This window comes from Myxocyprinus asiaticus, chromosome 24, assembly GCF_019703515.2.
Source record: "Myxocyprinus asiaticus isolate MX2 ecotype Aquarium Trade chromosome 24, UBuf_Myxa_2, whole genome shotgun sequence".
Taxonomy (NCBI): Eukaryota; Metazoa; Chordata; class Actinopteri; order Cypriniformes; family Catostomidae; genus Myxocyprinus; species Myxocyprinus asiaticus.
This window is the reverse complement of record NC_059367.1, coordinates 38,868,928-38,891,245: the sequence shown is the minus strand read 5'-3', so window position 1 is coordinate 38,891,245 and position 22,318 is coordinate 38,868,928. Positions and strand designations below refer to the sequence as shown.

The window sequence follows — 22,318 nt, the reverse complement described above, 5'->3', positions numbered from 1 at the left end:
TTATGATAGAAACTAGATAATGAAAATAAATCTTATTCATGTATAATGATTCTGTGATTGAATATCTGGCAACTGCACCAGCTCGCTGTAAGCCCTGCACTAGAATCAACAAAGTCGGCAACATTTTTACACAACTATAACATTCGAGCACATGATACATTGTTTCCCACAATTTTAATTAGTGTGTCAATACATTTATGCAGCTGCAGATGCAACTTCTGTGCCGAAATTTGCAATATAAAGACGGATGTCTCCCGATACACATAGCGTGTGTCATGTCCACATCGGAAACTTGCAGAGCATGAAGGTCTGTTGATAAACAGAAGTAATAAACAACAATAATATAAATAGGTAAAATATGGGAGAATATACTGCAAAGACTTAGAAAGGGAAAAGGACCTGAAGTAGATCAGAGGTGTTCCATACAACAACAGAAAAATCTGTATAAAGTGATTCGGTTGTCAAGTAAATTTGATTAAGAAAATTAACAAGAAGTTAATAAATATTATGGATGTTTCATGTTTTAAATTATGGCTCAGCATTGTATAAAAAAATATTGGGGACATTTAACTAATACATTTAAGAGAGAAGATAACCTAATTATTTTGATAAAATTTGTGCAATTTTGTGGTTTGATTTAAGAGAGACACCAATTTATTTGAAAATGAACAACTGTTGATTTGATGACATTTTGGCAGACTGGTTGACACGTGAACATGCTAAAAAGGTAAGCCTTAATAATTTAGAATTTCCTTTTATTTCTTAAATTGTCTCATAGACCAGGTGTTCAATCCAGTTCTGGAGCACCATCAACATTGCACATTTTGGATGTCTCTTTGGATTTTTATTCTCAATTTATGTCGAAGATCCTGATGAGCTGATGATGTAACCTGTTAGCATGCGATGTTACAAACTAGTTGTTTTGCCCCACTTTCATTGTTGCCTTAGTGAATGGCCTCCCCCTAGTGGTGATGTTTCCCTACAGGAAGTTAATCAAGTCATGTTAGTAACAAAGAAGTGAATTCAGTGTTGAACACATTTCTTCAGTGTCCCATTCTATTCTGCAGCCATCCTTTGGTTTGTCTTAGTGAAAGCATTGTCTGTGAGTTTTCACTCTTCTATGTAACACTTAATAAATTTTATTTAGGAGTATTAATGAAGATGTTTATATTAGTTCTACATTGTGTTTGCCATAGCATATTAGCTAGGTTAATTCCCTTTAATGTACAACATAACAGCACTGAAGACATTTCTATGTTTCTATAATAGTAATTTACAAGTAATTTGCTGTATTTACTCTCGCACTTACATTTACATAAAGAGAAAAACATACTTAAGTGTGCAAATGTGTACATTAAAGTTTACTGAGCATGTGGCAGAGCTATTTGCATTTGTGGTTGTTTATTAATTCATATTTTCTGTTTATTCATTGTTATTTAGAGTTTTACTATTAATTCATGATTATATCTTGGCATCTCATTAACCTGATAAAATAAGATGAATCCTGACTCGTCTGCATTTGGCTGGCTGGCTGGCTGTTAAATTGTACACACAATGAGAACAGTACATTGAATTTTTTTATTTAGTTTGTTATTAAACTGTGACCTTCATTTTGGTGGTAAAGAAATTACACTTTTATAATGTTAAGCATTACAAAAATCAGTAAATTTGCTTACTATTATTAGTAGAATAAACACATGATGTTAAATTCATCATGTCTCATATACTAACTAATTTGAGTCACTTCACATGATTTAATTGAGTTTTCATTAAAAAAAAAAAAAAAAAAAAACAAGGCTTAAAAATTTCTTATAAATATTGTTTAATTTTGTTACCATATTTTTTTTTTAAGTAGTTATCACATAGTACTTTTTACAATGTATTTAAATAGCTACCGTAAATGTTGTGGCCTATAGACGGGTGGCTAGTTCAGTATAAAAAACTTTTAACATTTAGGCATAAAAATAACCCATAAAAAAGTTTATGTAACAATTTCATGGGATTTCATGGGGTCTTTCTTTAATTCGGTCAGCCTTTGCCCTGGTTTCCAAAAATGTTACTTCAATAGTGGCACCAATATGCAATAGCAACCAACATTCAACATTGTCACATTCATGAAAAGGCTCTTATTGACAAAGAAAACAATATGGATCAGAACAAAAAGCATTTGATTTACTTGCAATATGCAAAGCTTTAACAAAAATGGTGTAAAAGGGAAATGAATTGATGTAGCAGTGTCTCTCACTGTACAGTATAACAGTATGAATCTTTCCAACAATAACATCACAGCTGAACTGACAGGCTACCCATGAGGAATGATTTACACGTACTGAAAAACACAGCTGTGTTGGTTTTTCTTTTCAGTTAAAGGGATAGTTCACCCAAAAATGAAACTTCAGAATCTCTTTAAAACTCGTTCATTGAACATGAAAATAACACTGTAAGGTTTTGCCCTCTGAGAGTGTTGCCAAGTAAAGCCAAAGTTCAGAATAGTAGAAACTAAATATATGGAAATTATGACCCACATCCAGTGTGTGCCCATGTGTATGTGTGAATTCATATGTACAAAGATTACAGTGCCCAGGTAAACATAGCAGTGTAATGGTGAGTTTAAACAAAGTGAGCGTCGAAAAAAATATTTCTCCATGTGTTCATGGACTACATTGTCAACTTTGGCACCACTGTGTGCTTATCAGCCTGTGGGGTGTCAACCAAACTAAGCAAGACTAAAACAACAACAATTTGTAGTCAGAACTTAAAAATACATTTCCTTTTCTCTTAAACTTTCTCTGTGGTACTAATTTGACAATTGATCTAGACACAGCTGTTTAATCTATCATTTTCATACAATCCTTTGGCTCAGCGCTACGTAGTTGTCATCTATCTTCAGGGGGCACCACTCAACCCCAGCCAGCATGTTTGGGACATACTGATGTTACAGAAGATAGGAGTCTTGATTATTTCTTCTCTTGGTCTTTTGCACACACATAAAGAGACCCCAAAAAGCTTTTGGACACACTTGTATAACAAAATATCAAACTAAATGGCATTTTATTTTAAAGTAACAAGGTCAAGCATACCTTTCAAGTTTTTAGATGATAAAACAACATATATACTGTAAAAAAAAAAAAAAATATATATATATATATATATATATATATATATATATATATATATATATATATATATATATATATATATATATATATATATATATATATATTACACTTTGTGGTTATCAAACATTAATGTGATGAACTACACATGTGGTTGCTCTGTTAGGACACCTGTATGAACTTGAGGGGAACTGACTATATACAGCCACAAAAAATCACTTTGATAGTTGGCTAAAACTGGCTCAAAAAAGCTAGTTCTGAGAATTATTATTATTATTATTTTATTTTTGTGGCATTTGCCAATTTGTTTACATTTTGTTTTTTTAAAGCAATCCAATTCAGACGTTTTTAAGTGTCAAAATACTTTTGGGGGCACTGTACAGTTGCAAGCAATGACAACATTGATTATAAATGATCTTCAAAGTATCACTCATTGGCAAAAGTGAATTTTTGGGTCAGTTTTCATCAAAAACTTTAGAGTGAAGATGTTTCATACATAAAAGTATCTTTTAATTGAACCTTTTTCTAACGTTTTCAACAGAACCTTGCCCAAAATACCAGCACAATGAGTTGTATGGTTATCAAATTGTTATAAATCCTAATTCCATATGTGTGTTATACTTCTCTATAATTACAAAAGCCAGATTAATGAGTTAAAGCCCTCAGTCCTGGTGGTGACTCATGCCAACACTCTCTGTCTTTGACATTACTAATTAACCCCCTTTTATCATAAGTATAACTGTGAATTTGTAAGCAAAGAGGTAAACAAGAGGATAACTTACTTGTCTAGTACAAAATAGAGGTCAAAACCTCCAAAGCAAGAGGAAGCCGCTGCACCTCTGTCCAGCATAAGTCCTGTATTACCATTCACAGTGTCCACCAATTTGACACAGAGCAGTACTGCTATACTCCAAAGTCTGCACATGTTGTAAGGCACTGTTTGAATTAAGCAAAAATCAGGGCTAAAAGAAAAATTTAAAAGTGACTATGGAAGAAAAATAATGTTCAACAGCCTCCTTAACAATCCGTAATTCATGCAGTTGTCCTGTGGTGTTAATTTGGAGAAACCATTCTCAAAAACACCAAATTTGTCTTAGCTAAAAATGGAATATTTTAGATAAAAAGATGAAAATGTCTTTCACTAGTCTAAGAAAGATGTCTTAGTTACTTTTTCTTTTTATCAGAAAAAAGGTTCTAGAAACAAAATGCATACATGTAAATGTGCACATGCACACAAAAAGCCTGACACACTTCTCCTCGCTGAACCAGTTGCTGTTAGATTGATGGAGAGTGGGAGGGAGTGTGGTTGTGTGTGTTTATGCCCGAGAATGTGTGTTTCTTTGCCAGACAGTGCAGAATCGTTGTCTCTCTCAGACCCTTGACTCCAAAACAATTTTCCATCCTCTTTAAAAAAGAAAAGAATAAACTCAAAGCAGTGATAAAGGTTGTTATTTTGCCATCTAGTGGAAGAAAATGTTAGTGAGACTGTTTTGATGTCCACTGGTAGCATCACATTAACCATATTAACCAGCAGATTCCTGCTGTTGGGAGTACAGTTATGATATCTTGAGTCAAAGAAATGTCATGGTAGAACTACTCTGGGCTGGTTTAAATGGATAATTCACCCCAAAATGAAAATTATGTCATAATTTACTCACCCTCATGCCATCCCAGGTGTGTGACTTTCTTTTTTCTGCAGAACACAATTTAAGATTTTTAGAAGAATATTTCAGCTCTGTAGATCCTCACAATGCAAGTGAATGGGTACCAAAATTTTGAAGCTCCAAAAAGCACATAAAGGCAACATAAAATTCAAGTCATTTTTATTTGTATAGTGCTTTTTAAAACACTCATCATTTCAAAGCAGCTTTACAGAAAATTATGCTTTAACAGAAAAAGCTGTAATATAGTAATGTCTTCGAGGCATAATAGTGCGGTTTACTAAAAAACATGATTGTAAATTGCACCTTAAAATAAATATAAAAAAATATGTAAATTATATTTACAGTTGAAGTTTACATTCACCTTTGCCAAATACATTTAAACTCAGTTTTTCACAATTCCTGACATATAATCATAGAAAACATTCACTGTCTTAGGTCAGTTAGGATCACTACTTTATTTTAAGAATGTGAAATGTCAGAATAATTGTAGAGAGAATGATTTGTTTCAGCTTTTATTTCTTTCATCACATTCCCAAAGGGTCAGAAGTTTACATACACTTTGTTAGTATTTGGTAGCATTGCCTTTAAATTATTTAACTTGGGTCAAACGTTTTGAGTAGCCTTCCACAAGCTTCTCACAATAAGTTGCTGGAATTTTGGCCCATTCCTGCAGACAGAACTGGTGTAACTGAGTCAGGTTTGTAGGCCTCCACAAATTTTCTATCGGATTGAGGCCAGGGCTTTGTGATGGCCACTCCAATACCTTGACATTGTTGTCCTTAAGCCATTTTGCCACAACTTTGGAGGTATGCTTGGGGTCACTGTCCATATGGAAGACCCTTTTGCAACAGAGCTTTAAATTCCTGGCTGTTGTCTTGAGATGTTGCTTCAGTATAGCCACATAATTTTCCTTCCTCATGATGCCATCTATTTTGTGAAGTGCACCAGTTTCTCCTGCAGCAAAGCACCCCCACAACATGATGCTGCCACCCCCATGATTCACGAATGGTATGGTGTTCTTCTTCTTGCAAGCCTCACCCTTTTTCCTCCAAGCATAACGATGGTCATTATGGCCAAATAGTTCAATTTTTGTTTCAATAGACCAGAGGACAATTCTGATGGCTGCTTGGTCCCATGGTGTTTATACTTGTGTCTATTGTTTGTACAGATGAACATGGTACCTTCAGGCATTTTTGAAATTGCCCCCAAGGATGAACCAGACTTGTGGAGATCCACAATTTTTTCTTGGCTGAGGTCATGGCTGATTTCTTTTGATTTTCCCATGATGTCAAGCAAAGAGGCACTGAGTTTGAAGGTAGGCCTTAAAATGCATCCACAGGTACACCTCCAATTCAGTACACCTCCTATCAGAAGCTAATTGGCTAATTGTCTAAAGGCTTGACATCATTTTCTGGAATTTTCCAAGCTGCTTAAAGGCACAATTAACTTAGTGTATGTAAACTTCTGACCCACTGAAATTGTGATATAGTCAGTTAAAAGTGAAACAATCTGTTTGTAAACAATTGTTGGAAAAATTACTAAGTAGATGTCCTAAAGGACTTGCCAAAACTATAGTTTGCTAATATTAAATCTGTGGAGTGGTTAAAAAATGAGTTTTAATGACTTCAACCTAAGTGTATGTAAACTTCTGACTTCAACTGTATATTTAGACCCCCAGTGAGCAAGCTTAAGGCGACTGTGGCAAAGAACACAAAACTCCATAAGATGTTGGTTAATGGAGAAAAATAACATTGGGGGAAACCAGGCTCACTGTGGGGGCCAGTTCCTCTCTGGCTAAATATAGCATGAATATAACACCAATATTAGTTATTTATGTGTAGTACAAGTCATGATTTAAAATTATTAAACTAAGTAAGTGTTAGGGGCCAACGTTTAAACAAAAAGATTTTCTGTGAACTGTAAGATTAATTGCTAAATTCATGAACGCATTAATTAGTTTTTCAGCATTAGAAACAGAGATCATGTGTTGTAACTTAGCAATATTTCTGAGATGGAAGAATGCTGTTCTACAAACATTGGAAATGTGATTTTCAAAGGACAGATTGCTATCAAATATAACAATAAAACAAGTTCTTTGCTGTAGAAGATGACATGACAGTACATCCATTGAGATCCATTTTATATTTTATTTTATATTTTATCATAATTTTAGAGGTTTTTGGTCCATATTTATTACCTCTGTTTTGTAGGAATTGAGTAGAAGGACATTTCTAGCCATCCAATCTTTGATATCATTGATACACTCGATAACTTGGAGAATTGTGAAATTTTGTTGGGTTTCGAGGAAATATAAAGTTCCACTAATTCCACGTTTCCAGACAATGTCTCCAAGGGGAAGCATATACAAGGAGAAAAGCACAGGCTTTAAAACCGATCCCTGTGGCACTCCATACTTAACTTTTGTTTGATCTGACAATTCCTCAATTACACAGACAAAGTGGTAGCGGTCAGATAAATAGGACCTAAACCAAGCTAATGCCTGTCCACAAATGCCAACCTAATTTTCAACCGTATCTAAGAGAATTTTGTGATCTGTGGTGTTGAAGGCAGCACTAAGATCTAAAAGCACTAGAAGAGAAATGCAGGCACAATCAGAGGATAAGAGCAAGTCATTTGTAACTCTGATAAGTGCAGTCTCTGTACTATGATGGGGCCTAAATCCTGACTGAAATTCTTCATATATACCCTTTTTTTTTTTTTTAATGAACATACAGGTGCATCTCAATAAATTAGAATGTCGTGGAAAAGTTCATTTATTTCAGTAATTCAACTCAAATTGTTAAACTTGTGTATTAAATAAATTCAATGCACACAGACTGAAGTAGTTTAAGTCTTTGGTTCTTTTAATTGTGATGATGTTGGCTCACATTTAACAAAAACCCACCAATTCACTATCTCAAAAAATTAGAATATGGTGACATGCCAATCAGATAATTAACTCAAAACACCTGCAAAGGTTTCCTGAGCCTTCAAAATGGTCTCTCAGTTTGGTTCACTAGGCTACACAATCTGTTGATCTTACAGTTGTCCAGAAGACAATCACTGACACCCTTCACAAGGAGGGTAAGCCACAAACATTCATTGCCAAAGAAGCTGGCTGTTCACAGAGTGCTGTATCCAAGCATGTTAACAGAAAGTTGAGTGGAAGGGAAAAGTGTGGAAGAAAAAGATGCACAACCAACCGAAAGAACCGCAGCCTTATGAGGATTGTCAAGCAAAATCGATTCAAGAATTTGGGTGAACTTCACAAGGAATGGACTGAGGCTGGGGTCAAGGCATCAAGAGCCACCACACACAGACGTGTCAAGGAATTTGGCTACAGTTGTCGTATTCCTCTTGTTAAGCCACTCCTGAACCACAGACAACGTCAGAGGTGTCTTACCTGGGCTAAGGAGAAGAAGAACTGGACTGTTGCCCAGTGGTCCAAAGTCCTCTTTTCAGATGAGAGCAAGTTTTGTATTTCATTTGGAAACCAAGGTCCTAGAGTCTGGAGGAAGGGTGGAGAAGCTCATAACCCAAGTTGCTTGAAGTCCAGTGTTAAGTTTCCACAGTCTGTGATGATTTGGGGTGCAATGTCATCTGCTGGTGTTGGTCCATTGTGTTTTTTGAAAACCAAAGTCACTGCACCCGTTTACCAAGAAATTTTGGAGCACTTCATGCTTCCTTCTGCTGACCAGCTTTTTAAAGATGCTGATTTCATTTTCCAGCAGGATTTGGCACCTGCCTACACTGCCAAAAGCACCAAAAGTTGGTTAAATGACCATGGTGTTGGTGTGCTTGACTGGCCAGCAAACTTACCAGACCTGAACCCCATAGAGAATCTATGGGGTATTGTCAAGAGGAAAATGAGAAACAAGAGACCAAAAAATGCAGATGAGCTGAAGGCCACTGTCAAAGAAACCTGGGCTTCCATACCACCTCAGCAGTGCCACAAACTGATCACCTCCATGCCACGCCGAATTGAGGCAGTAATTAAAGCAAAAGGAGCCCCTACCAAGTATTGAGTACATATACAGTAAATGAACATACTTTCCAGAAGGCCAACAATTCACTAAAAATGTTTTTTTTATTGGTCTTATGATGTATTCTAATTTGTTGAGATAGTGAATTGGTGGGTTTTTGTTAAATGTGAGCCAAAATCATCACAATTAAAAGAACAAAAGACTTAAACTACTTCAGTCTGTGTGCATTGAATTTATTTAATACACGAGTTTCACAATTTGAGTTGAATTACTGAAATAAATGAACTTTTCCACAACATTCTAATTTATTGAGATGCACCTGTAGTTGGGAGGACACTAACTTTTCTAGTATTTTCGACATAAATGGGAGATTTGAGGTCGGTCTATAATTAGCCAACTCTCCAGGATCAAGCTGTGGTTTCTTGATAAGCGGTTTAATAACTGCTATCTAAAATTTTCTTGGGACATGCCCTAAGGATAATGAGGAGTTAATCATATTAAGAAGTTCTGAGATTACATGAAACACCTCTTTTAAGAGCTTGTTCAGTATTGAATCTAACATCATGTTGTTGATTTTGATGCTTTGATAAGTTTGTTTAGCTCTTCCTGTCCTATGACAGCAAAGGATTGAAGTTGCTTGGGGAGAATAATATGTGACACTGTCTTCTGAGGTGCTATTGCAGATGGCTGCATAATTTTAATTTTGTTTCTAATTATTTAAATTTTATCAGTAAAGAAATTCATAAAGTCATTACTATTGTGCCGTTATGGAATATCTGGTTCAGTCAAAGCTTTATTCCTTACTAATTTATCAACATGTACTGAATAAACACCTAGGATTATTGTGGTTATTTTCTATGAGCTTGCTAAAATATGCAGACCTGGCAGCCTTTAGAGCCTTTCATTAGCTAGAGATATTCCATGCATCATGAAAGACCTCTAATTTTGTACTCTTCCATTTGCATGCCATTTTCCAAGCTGCTCTCTTGAGAGTGTGATCATTGTACCACTATGGGGGGCTTTTCTCTTTAATTTTCTTTAATTAAAGGGGGTTGACACTATCAAGAGTGCTAGAGAAGACTGTATCTATATTTTCTGTGATTACATCAAGTTCTTCTAATTTTTTTGGCTTACTGAGTATTTGAGACAAATCCTGGAAGGTTATTAGTGAAGCTGTCTTTAGTGGTTGAAAGAATAGTTCTGCCTGATCGATAACACAGTGTAGATTGAGTGACCTTTGCTAAGTACAGCATACAAGAGATGAGGTAATGATCTGAGATGTCACCGCTCTGTGGCAGAATTGCTATATTATCAACATCAATTCCATATGACAGAATTAAATCTAGCATATGATTATGGCGATGAGTTGATCCTGTCAAATATTGTCTGACCCCAGCAGAGTTGAGATATCAATAAATGCTAATGCCAGTGTATAATTATTTTATGTGAATGGTAAAGTCACCAATGATTAAAGCTTACCACAGTAACTACTAGATCTGACAGAAAATCAGAATAAGACCCTGGTGGTCTATATATTGTAGCAAGAAAAAAAAAGATGACACATTAAGCACTATCAGTTCAAAAGAACTGAATTTATATCCTGACCTCTGAGTAACACCAAAAACATTACTATAAATTGTAGCAACACCTCCTCCTCGACCTTTCAGGCAAGGCTCATGTTTATAACAATAACCTTGGGGAGTACACTCATTTAAACTGATATATTCATCCAGTTTAAGCCAGGTTTCAGTCAAACAGAGCGAATCTAAACTATGATCTGTAATCATTTCATTTACAATTAGTGCTTTGAATGAAAGCGATCAAATGTTTAATAGCCCTACCTTTATATGATGTTTAACTTCAATTTTTTTGTTGTTTTCAAGTTTGATCCTGTCACATTTTGTCTGACCCCAACAGAGTTGAGATATCAATAAATGCTAATCCCAATGTATAATTTTTGTATCTATGTGAATGTTAGTCACCAATGATTAAAGCTCTATCCACAGTAACTACTAGATCTGACAGAAAATCAGAATATGGCCCTGGTGGTCTATATACTGTAGCAAGAAAAAAAGACGACAGAGATTTTTTATTTATATCTGACGATGTCACATTAAGCATTATCAGTTCAAAAGAATTGAACTTTTATCCTGACCTCTGAGTAACACCAAAAACATCACTATAAATTGTAGCAACACCTCCTCCTCAACCTTTCAAGCGAGGCTCATGTTTATAACAATAACACTGGAGAGTAGACTAATTTAAACCGATATATTCATCCAGTTTATGCCATGTTTCAGTCAAACAGAGCAAATCTAATCTATGATCTGTAATCATTTCAGTCACAATTAGTGCTTTGGATGAAAGTGATCAAATGTTTAGTAGCCCTACCTTTATATGATTTTTAACTTCAGTTTATTTGTTATTTTCAAGTTTTTTCTAAATGACTTAGTGCAAGTTTTGTATTTGGTAATTCGGGGAACAGACACAGTCTCTGTGTGATATCTAGGTGATATAGTCTCTATGTGTTGTAGTTTATGTGACCTGTGTGATTTCTCAAGGCAGCTAACAGATGTTCGGATTAGCCAGTTTGTCTGCTTCCTGACCTGGGCCCTAGTTAGTCAAACATTATCACTATTTAGACTATGAGCCAAATTACTAGAGAGGAGGGCGGCACCTTCCCTGGAGGGATGGAGTCCATCTCTCTTTAGCAGGTCAGGTCCACACCAAAAACTTTTCCAATTGTCTATAAATCCAGTGTTATTCTCTGGACACCACTCAGATATCAAACCATTCAGTAACACTGATCTATTATAAACCTCATCACCACGATGAGCAGGGAGGTGATCAGAGCATATTACAGTGTCTGACATAGTTTTTGCAAGTTCACACACCTCTTTAAAATTATCTTTAGTGATCTCACACTGGCGAAGACGGACATTGTTAATGCCGACATGAATAACAATCTTAGAAAATCTATGTTTAGCATTAGCCAGCACTTGTAAATTTTATTTGATGTCAGATGCTCTGGCTTCCGAAATGCATTTTACTATGGTGGCTGGAGTCTCTATTTCCACGTTTTTTACAACAGAATCACCTATAACCAAAAGACTCCAGTGGTTAAATCCATGTCTTCAGAAGTGATATGATAGTTTTAGGTGAGAAACAGTTCAATATTTAAGTCCTTTTTAACTATAAATCTCCACTTTCACTTTTTACATTCTTATTCTTTGTGTATATCACCACCTACTGGGCAGGGAGGAGAATTTATAGCAAAAAAAACTTGAATATTGATCTGTTTCTTACCCACACTTGTCATATCGCTTCTGAAGTTATAGATCACAGCCGTGCTGTGATACAGCACTCCTGCTTGCGTGATACTGCTTAATTATTATATTATATTATGCATGAACAAACAAACACCAATATCAAGCTCAGTTGCCATACCAAATATCAAAGTATACCAAATTAATATTATTTGTATTCTTTGTTAATAATGTCTTTATATTTACAATGCATAAGCATACCTATCCAATGGTATTGAAGACATCAAATGACATCAAAGAAACTTTACACATCATATAGCATATTCAGAAAAAAACAAAAAAACAATGTTCACTGACTCAGAGACTGCATGTTAGCTGCAGTGGCTCTAAGCCTACATGAGATTTTTAGATATTTTGTGCTTTTGTGAGGACATACTATAGGGAGGTACACACAGCTGGTGAAATAATTTTCAATACGGTTACATTGTTTCACAGAGAATGGGCTACATTTGCAACAAGTCAACATGCTCATAACAGATAAGCACAAATAACCAAAGGTATGACAGAATTTTTAAACAAAATGCATTCAAACTTTGCTGCGAGGTTTGACGAATTCAGTATACCCCCTGAGGTGATGCAATTTACCAAGGATGCATTTACTACTTATGTGGGGGGAGGGCTTGCATTTCTTTGCAACTATAACCAAACAGGCATACAAGTAATGAAGGCTTTTTATTATTAGACCTGACAGACATCCAAACATCATGTGATTTGTAGCAGGGACAACAGTCTTGGAGATATGCACACTTTTGGAGCAGTAGCGAGGCCAGAAATCCTCAAACAAATGAACCTTGCTTAAATATTCTGTGCCTTTACTCTCAAATTTAATTGTGAATATTATGAAGTGTACCTCTTTCCTTAGCCTATATGAGTCAATATTTGCTCATATTACACAGCATAATGTATAATTTTATAATAGCAAAAACTACACAATGAAGTTGTAAATTGAACTTAACAGGTAATAGTGATGTCTGGGGTGCTGAAAGCAGGACTATGGTTACTAGCGTGCACCATGGGATGAGTAAATTATGCAAACTACTGCTTTCCTGTTCACTGTTTGCTGCTTATTTGCGGAGAAGTTATTGTGTTTGTTGCCCTTTAGGTTATGTGTCTTGTGCATATCTATCTTTAATTGTGGTTGTTGAGTGTCACTGTCATAGTGGTTTGTGTGCTGGATGTGAAGTACCACACCAAATCTAAATTCTGGAAACAATCTCAGTGTCATCTTGACAGACACTTCATATGCGCAGTTCCCAAGACTAATAGCCAAGCAAAAAATTAAATAAAAAATAGATTAGCATCTCTACCTGAGCCATCATACCACACTGCGTGAGAATTCCAGATCTACTCATCCTTGTTTGTTCCTCCACATCTGTTTCCTTTTTACCCTCTCCTTTCTTCGCTCATCCTGTCCCTTGTCAGCTAAAAATCACCTTAAGCTCACCTAATGCTTGTATGAAAAAAGACTTTATTGTATTTACACAGCAAATCTAAATATTCAAGTTTGATATCATTTAAAAGGTCTCAGTGCAACTGGTACTAGAGTCTCAGTCTCACAGCAGTAGACTTGCTCATAACTAAGATTTGGTATTTAAAGAAATTATGTCTCTGCTGTGGGTGTGTATTCATAATATACTGTAAATTACTCCCTCCTGAGTCACTAAATAAATTCCCAACTTCCTTTTGTTTACCATTTGGTTTTGATGTTTACTCTGGTCTGGGTATTTAAGACAACTTAGCCAGAAATCCCCATAGTGCCAACACTATGTACTTTGCTGAAGTCAGGTATGCATCTGTTACTTTTAAGATTCATCTTTGAGCTTGGCTCTGAATTTATTAATTATGTAATTGGCATGATACATATTTGCCTGACAAATAAATTTATAAACTTGGTTTTATTCTGACTTATTCTGAAATTTGTCCTAGTTGCCGCAAATCTGCAATCAGAGTTAGTACACACTAACGGCCCAGAGTTAACGGAGCGTTGAGCACGTTTCTGGAGCCTTAGCTTTCTGACTAACTATTTGGCATTAACTAAGTGTACATAGAGTGTAGGGACTAAATATAATCATTATTTAGAACAACGTAATGTTGAACGACCCATCTAAATAGTGTTTGTCATTACTTCTGATTACTGGTAATATTATTCCAGTTAAGGGTACATAAGGAAATATGTGGACTAATCGAAAGTACTATCTTGATACGGTAGCATTGGTCTTCTTAACCCTCTCAGCCGGTATAAGCTCCACGAAAGCCAGAAGAATCCAAAAATAACTGCTGACAGAAAGCTTTTTTTTTTTTTTCAAGATAACAGTGAAACCGGTATGATTACACTGCGAGCTCGTGTCTTGCAAAACAACTTTTATCATTGTTTTCAAAGACGGTCACATATGCCCATGCAGTTGAGTAGGAGGGGGCTTCCCTGCATTACTGGACGGATGGAGCAGGGAGCTAGCGAAGTTGTGGTTTCTACTAATAGCGATCATGATCGAAAACATTTGGGCCCAGAGTTCAAAATACCAAACTATTCCTTTAATAAGTAGCTACATTCAAAGAGAAATTTCTGTATATTTACACAATCAGACATTTTAAGGATTTAACCAGCTTTTCCACATTCGTTGTTAAGTTATAGGTTTGAAGATGTACAAATGTCAATAATTATTGCAAAATACATCCCCGAGAAATTTTTACTGACTGCAAATCTTTATTTATTGTGAAAAGATTCAGGGAACCCAGAGAAATCTCAATCTGTGTTGGGCAAGGCCAGTAACCACTGTTGAACGTGCATGACCTTCGAGCCCTCAGACGGCACCGTCATGCTACTGTGTTAAAATATAGCCACATGGGCTCGGGAGTACTTCAGAAAATGGTTGTCACTTATCACAGTCTGCCGCTGCATCAAGAAATGCAACTTGAAACTCTATTACGCAAGGAGAAAGCCATACATCAATTCTATGCAGAAACGCTGCCGAGTTCTCTGGGCCCGAGCTCATCTCAGATGGTCCAAAAGACAGTGGAAATGTGTGCTGTGGTCAGATGAGTCCACGTTTCAGCTTGTTTTTAGGAAAGACATTGAGATCTCTGTGCCAGAGACGAAAGGGACCATCCTGACTTTTATCAGCGAAAGGTGCAAAAGCCAAATCTGTCATGGTATGGGGGTGCATCAGGGCCCACGGCATGGGTGACTTGCATATGTGTGAAGGCACCATTGACGCGGAGGCGTATATTGGGATTTTAGAGAGACATATGCTGCCATCAAGATGACGTCTTTTCCCGGATAGCCAATAGTTATTACAGCAAGACAATGCCAGGCCTCATTCTCCACGTGCTACAACAGCGTGGCTTCGTAGACACAGAGTGCATGTGCTTGACTGGCCTGCCTGCAGTCCAGATCTGTCTCCTCTTGAAAATGTAGAGCGCATCATGAAGAGGAGAATCAGACAACGATGACCACCAGAGGTGGGTAGTAACGTGCTACATTTACTCCGTTACATTTACTTGAATAACTTTTTGGGAAAAAATTTACTTTTAGTGTAGGTTTAAAAGTGGGTACTTTTTACTCTCTCTCAAGTAAATTTCTAATGACATTTTTTTACTTTTACTTCTTTACAATGGGTGGCGTTACTGTCCTTACATCACTGGGTTTAATTTTAATTAATGTGTAATTTATTGAGAGATTATTGAATGGGACTTTTACCAGAGCGGAAGTTCACACAGCTGCGCGTGCTGCTGTCACAGACTGTCACTCAATCACTGCAGCAGCATCAAACTCTTCAAAGTGAAACACTTTCTTCGCTCCAACTCAAGGCAGCACGCTGAAGTAAGTTTTGGCTCTAATCCTAATGTGGGCTTTTCTGTGTAATGTGATGGTCATTTTCAGGGTGATTCTGTAACTGGGCTCTTATGACATCAGTTTTTAAGTGTAAATTTTTAAATCAGTGCAGCAATATATCAGTCCCGCATGTAATAAGCAGTATTTATGCATTTACTCCGCACCATTGCGGGGGTTCTGGAAACTATCTCAGCTACTTCAGGTGGATTAACTGTATAAATCCATGTAAACATCCAAGTTAAGTGTAAATCACTGCCATTTGCCTGATCGACAACTGGAGCGTGAACAGACAGCATTTCTGCGCGTGCACAGTGAGGTGCGCGGAGCGCGCGTGTATGAGATGTGCGGGCGCGAGGCGATCGTATGGCGAAGAGAGTGGCTGTGTCTGAAATAATTCACTCATTCACTATTTCCTATACAGTGAATGGCAGTTAGTGCACTATATCTCAGCAGTAAGTGAACGAAATGAGTGAATTCGGACGTGAGTGTCAGAGCTCTGGGGCTGTCGCAGAAACAACCTCACATATGAAATGTTAAAATACTTGGGCCTTACTTGTTATTCTTATTAAATAATATATTAATACAATAAATCTTCATTCTGTTTGTCATTTTTAATATATACTGTGTGTTAATATAAAGAGTAAGCACATTTTATCAAATAAAGAGTACATTTTAAAATGTATCTGTATGTTTTGCCTCTCTATATGTTATGTTATTTTAATCAATTAATGATTTGTCAAAAAAGTAATTTACTACATTCAGCATGAAATAAAACATTGCAGGAGTGAAGGAAGCAGTAAACTCCCAACTCGTATGTCTTCCCCGTGGTGGATTGTGGGAAATTAACCATTGTCGAGTGTACATCAAATGTACACTTGAAATTAGAGTGCATTGTGGGTAAGAATGAGTGAACAAAAGTAGCGGACGAGTGGCTCACTCAGAATTCAGACACTCATACAAAATAGCGGACAATCGAAATAGTGCACTATATAGTGGATAGGGGGCGGTTTCAGACACAGCGAGTGTTCTGCGACCGGAGTTGGTGCCCTACGTAGGCTGTGTACTCTGCGCTTAGAGAGCGGCGGTACTGCTGTACAGAACTAATGATCTAAATACTTATAACACTGAAAACTGTAACTACACTGAGGTAAGAATCCGCACAGGACTTTAAAAGCTATGAAATAGCGAAAGAAGGCATTAATAAAGCATGATCTTGCTTTGGTTTATATTTCAGCATTATATATAATGTTCTTGTGGTACATTTTCACTGTAATAATTACTAGAAGTGTTTCCAAACCTCTCTTCTTATTGACAAATTCATCCAGAGCTGATGAGCCCGTAAAGGAATAGTTCACCCAAAAATTACAATTCTCATTATTTACTCACCCTCTTGCCACCCCAGATGTGTGTGACTTTCTTTCATCTGCTGACCTCAAATGAAGATTTTTAGAAGAATTTCTCAGCTCTGTTGGTCCATACAATGCAAGTGAATGGGTGGTAACATTTTAAAGCTAAACAAACAAACAAAAGTCAGCATAAAAGTAATCCATAAGACTCTAGTGGTTAAATCTGTATCTTCAGAAGTGATGTGATAGGTGTGGATGAGAAACAGAGAAACAGATCACTTTCACATTCTTCTTGTGATTTTGGTGATTCACATTTCTTCTCTGCATATCGCCCCCTGCTATCTAGCAAAAAATGACAAATATTTATCTGTTTCTCACCCACACCTATCATATCACTTCTGAATACATGGATTTAACCACTGGAGTCTTATGAATTACTTTTATGCTGCCTTTATGTGCTTTTTGGAGCATCAAAATTTTGGCCTACAGAGCTAAAATATTCTTTTAAAAATCTGAATTTGAGTTCTGCAGAAGAAAGGAAGTCATGCACATCTGGGATGGCATGAGGGTGTGTAAATGATGAGAGAATTTTCATTTTTGGGTAAACTATCTCTTTAAAGTGATAGCTCAGCCATAATTTAATATTCTGTCATCATTTCTCTGGTTGTTTTAAACCAGTGTGACGCTTTGTATTATGTGGAACACAAATATGTTCGACAGAATGTTAGGGACTGACAGTCTCAGAAAAAGTCTCACAAAAAACATTCACTGAAAGTAAATAGTGACTCAGGCAAACATTCTGTGTAATATATCCTTATCGTGTTGCATGGAAGAAAGAAAGTCATACGGGTTTGGAACAACATGACGGTGAATGATGACATAATTTCCATTAATAATAATAATAATTCTGTAATACATGTTAAATGTGTATTATAGGGGAGTTAACATCTATTATGTTATTTGCGAAAGTAACAATCACTACTTGAATACTCTTTTAATTGGATACTTCCTTACTCTTACTCAAGTAATTATTTATGTTAGTACATTTACTTCTACTTGAGTAATTATATTTTTGAAGTAATTGAACTTTTACTTGAGTACAGTTTTTGGCTAGTCTACCCACCTCTGATGACCACAGACTGTTGAGCAGCTGAAGTTTTTTATCAAGCAAGAATGGGCAAAAATTCCACTTGCAAAACTGCAACAATTAGTATCCTCAGTTCCCAAACGATTTAACAGTGCAATTAAAAGGAAAGGTGATGTAACACAGTAGTAAACATGCCTCTGTCCCAACTTTTTGTTGAGTGTGTTGCAGGCATCATATTCAACATTTGTTTATATTTACAAAATACAATTAAGTTGGTCAGTGAAAACATTGGAAATCTTTTCTTTGTACTTTTGTCAGTTAAATAAAGGTTCAAGAGAATTAACAAATCACAGATTCTTGTTTTTATTGCATTTTACAAAATATCCCAACTTTTCTGGAAATGGGGTTTGTATGTTTATACTTATTGTCACCATGGCCTATGAAAAGAGCAAAACCTACAGTGCATTTCAGCTATGGCCCATATAGCCACCATCAGAAATGCCTTATATTATGTAACTAATTGAAATCCACTGTATTCCAAAAACATGTGAAAACAAGTCACAGACCTACATTTTTTCTTTGATCAGCATAAGTCATCATTACACTTTTCTGGGAAACAACTTCATGAAGTGTCATCGTAACGATATATTATGCAGACCAAAGCAAAATTGCAAGTTTGCAACTTGTTTTAATTAAGAATACTATGGAGTTCAATTAGTTACATGATATGAAGTATTTCTGGTGTTGGCGAGATAGACCATAGATGTTAGTAATAGAACAGCAATGCAGTTTTTGCTCTTTTCACAGGCCGTTTACAAAACTGTAAGTAAAATACAAAATAACACCGGCTTTATCCTTTAAAGTGATATTGAATCTTGGTAGAACTTTGTGTTGTACTGTCCATGCTGTAAGTCCAAAATATTGATCTTCTCCAGCAGCTGCTCCTGTGCTCCACAAGTAGGTTATGTTGAATAACCCTCCATACACATTCATTGCACTGTGAAACTGGAAACAGAAACCGAGTGGATTCTGTTAAAAGTATCTTATTGCAATATTTTTTACCTATAAGTGGTAAGATTAGCCTACCATTTCCTTTTTACCATCTATGTGCTGAGTCAGTAATGTCTTTGCTCTAGCAGTGGGCATGTCACAATTCAAAAGTTGGCCTAATTTGACATGATTACAGGAGTCTTTGTAACATATATTAGCAGTAGAGGTCGACCGATAATGGATTTTACAGATACAGTTAACTAAGTTGGTCAGTACCTGCCGATAACCGATTAATCAACCGATAGTTTTTAAAATTGATACTGAATGAAAAAATAACACTCAAAGTAAAATAGTGCTGAACTTTATTAAAAAAATAAACAGTACTGACTGAACCATGAAAATGTACTGTACTTTTTTAAATGAAATAAATATATAAATATTAATATATATTAACTAATATTCCAATTTTAAAGTCAGCTGATTTTTAAATTGATGTTGTTTCCTTAGTCCACAAGAGGGCGCAATAAATACATAAACCATTCAGCACCGTTATATTATTGCACAGAACATTCCTATCCTGGCTGTTTAAAAAATATTTCATTTTCAACTAATGTGCATAAAATAAATAAATCAAAAGTTTTAGTCGGCCCATATTCTCAAATGTTAAATCAAAAGTAAAATGGGGGGGGGGGGGGGGGACTCTTAAATAGACAGTTCACGTGGTGTTACACTTGCACTGATTTCTACTACTCCAGACTCAAGCTTCAATATAACAGCAAAATACCACATTGTTTTTTTATTCAGTACAGTTGTATGTAGAGTAGCAATTTTCACAGACGGCAGTGGTATTTGACTGAACTCAGTGGTGAAGTGGCTCAGACTATGAGCACAGGCCAGGGGCTGTTCAAACAGACGGAACACAACAGACTGGAACCGAACGCGAGGATCTCGACACAGACACACATTTCCAAGTTGAACATCTTTCCTGACAAAGCAGTTAAACAACTCATTGCTTAATCTGAGAAATGCTTATAAGAGAGCAAGACACAACGGCCAGACCTCCACCAACTGTAAGGGGCTGTTCACACCGAATGCTTGTGCAACCATCCATTTGTTTTTCTATGTAAACGCGTGCTAGACGTACGTCTTTGTTTCCCTTTGTTTTTGTTTATTCAGCATCTCTTGCAGGAGCGCTGTTTTGTAGATGATGTGTCTAATTAAAAAGAACTTTAAAAGAATATTGAGACAACTGCTTTCTATTAAACTGTATTTGTTGTGCTGTGTCTAGCTTTTTTAGAGCAAAAATGTGATCAATCTGAAGTCATCGTATTACAATGAGGATAAAAAAAACTGAATTGAAAACAGATGCATTTCTGATTGTTAATACGTTTCTCTCGGCTGCATGAAGATATTCATTTGCTTTCTCACGTCACTAGCTTTAAATATGCAACTTATCTGGCTAACGAATGCATAAACGTGACCAGCTGGATATAAACTAATGCAAATAGATGGTAACAATCGTGATATTTAAACATTTGGGTAGGACTTGCGTGTATTTTTGCCACATTGTTCTAACCGCTTGAGATTAGCTTTAATGTTAGCGTCCTCTCTGCCTTGCTGGCAAAAAGAAAATACTGCTGTTCTCTACTAATGCAGCATCTAGTCAACAAATTAATGACTTTATAATGATATGTCATTGTGTACTGAAATGTACTGTATACATACCTTTTCCTTGATCGTTGATGTTTTAAATCTGCATCTGAAGTGTTCCACTCCATGAAGAGTGTAGTCTCACGTGTCAAAACAAACACCACAAGGCATCAGTGAAGTGCTGCTCTCATACTGTATAACGACGGCTGACCCTTCCCAGCCGCTCCAGCACCGGACGCAATGGGGAAATCTATCGGTGTGGATTTTTGCAGATAACCGATAATTCCAGAAATCTGTTATTGTTGCCGATTAATCGGCAAAACTGATATATCGGTCGACCTCTAAATAAGGCAGAATCTGCCTTTGCCCATTTATGTGCAATAAGAGTCATTTTGAGACCTTTTACCCCAATGAAATGAATGTATATTGGGAGGCTATACTTTGTTCCACACTTGTGAAGCACAGGAGCAGCTGAAGAAGACGATCAGCAATATTTATGTCATGGCCACTAAACTCCACAAACCAAACTTCAACAAAGTTCAATATCACTTCAAGTGAAGTGGCCCAGTCCTGATGTTAATAAACCAAAGGTATGAGGCTGTGCCCAGCAATGAGTGCAGGTCACAGATAAAATTTTACTGTCAGGAAAGTGACAGAGGCTATGGAATTCACCTAAAAATTACTGCCAAGGGAGCTTTCTTCCAAACAATTGCAGTAAATGGAATCCAGCCCTTTGGCTTCAAAATGGACAACAAATGTCCATAAAATGACTCCATATGGCTCGTGTAGTATAATCCAAATCTTCTGACACCATGCGATCGCTCTGTGAGTAGAAAAAAAATATTTGATTCACTAATTCAATTAGCATTGTATTTACTTCCTTATAACCAAACCTTGCAAGATGGAGGTCTCACTGTTGCAATACCAAACCTCGTGCAGCCACAGTGGCCCCACAAGGATCAAATGGATAAATAATAATGGATATTATTGGATAATGGATATACAGTATAGATCAAATTAAATTTTTTGCCACTCTCAAAGTGATTGTATGGCATCAGAAGACTTGTCAATCTTTGACTATGCCGATTTCATTTTAAAAACAGTCCACTCTTTCCACACCTGCATTGCCATGGTCATCTGCTGTAGATCTCCACAAGCACAGTCTTTCCACAAAATAATCACAAAATAAATAAATATTTTGAAATACTCTGTATTCCATTCACACACACCAGCATGTCAACCAGAAATTCTCAACTAGAAATTTAGTTCAAATGAGGGTTGAAAAGTGAAGGGGATTAGCCCTAGCAAACATCTCCCCTGTGCT

The 22,318-nt window shown here is 36.3% G+C and overlaps 1 protein-coding gene across 1 annotated transcript in view; it reads right to left on the bottom strand.

The window, feature by feature from the left end:
* Positions 1-4,367, bottom strand: part of LOC127415120 (anthrax toxin receptor 1-like) — a 115,709-nt gene extending 111,342 nt beyond the window's left edge. Inside the window, exon 1 of the mRNA XM_051653689.1 lies at positions 3,899-4,367. Coding sequence (XP_051509649.1) covers positions 3,899-4,041 — 143 coding nt within the window. The 5' untranslated portion in view covers positions 4,042-4,367. The remainder of the gene's footprint in view (positions 1-3,898) is intronic.
* Positions 4,368-22,318: the final 17,951 nt, after the last annotated feature.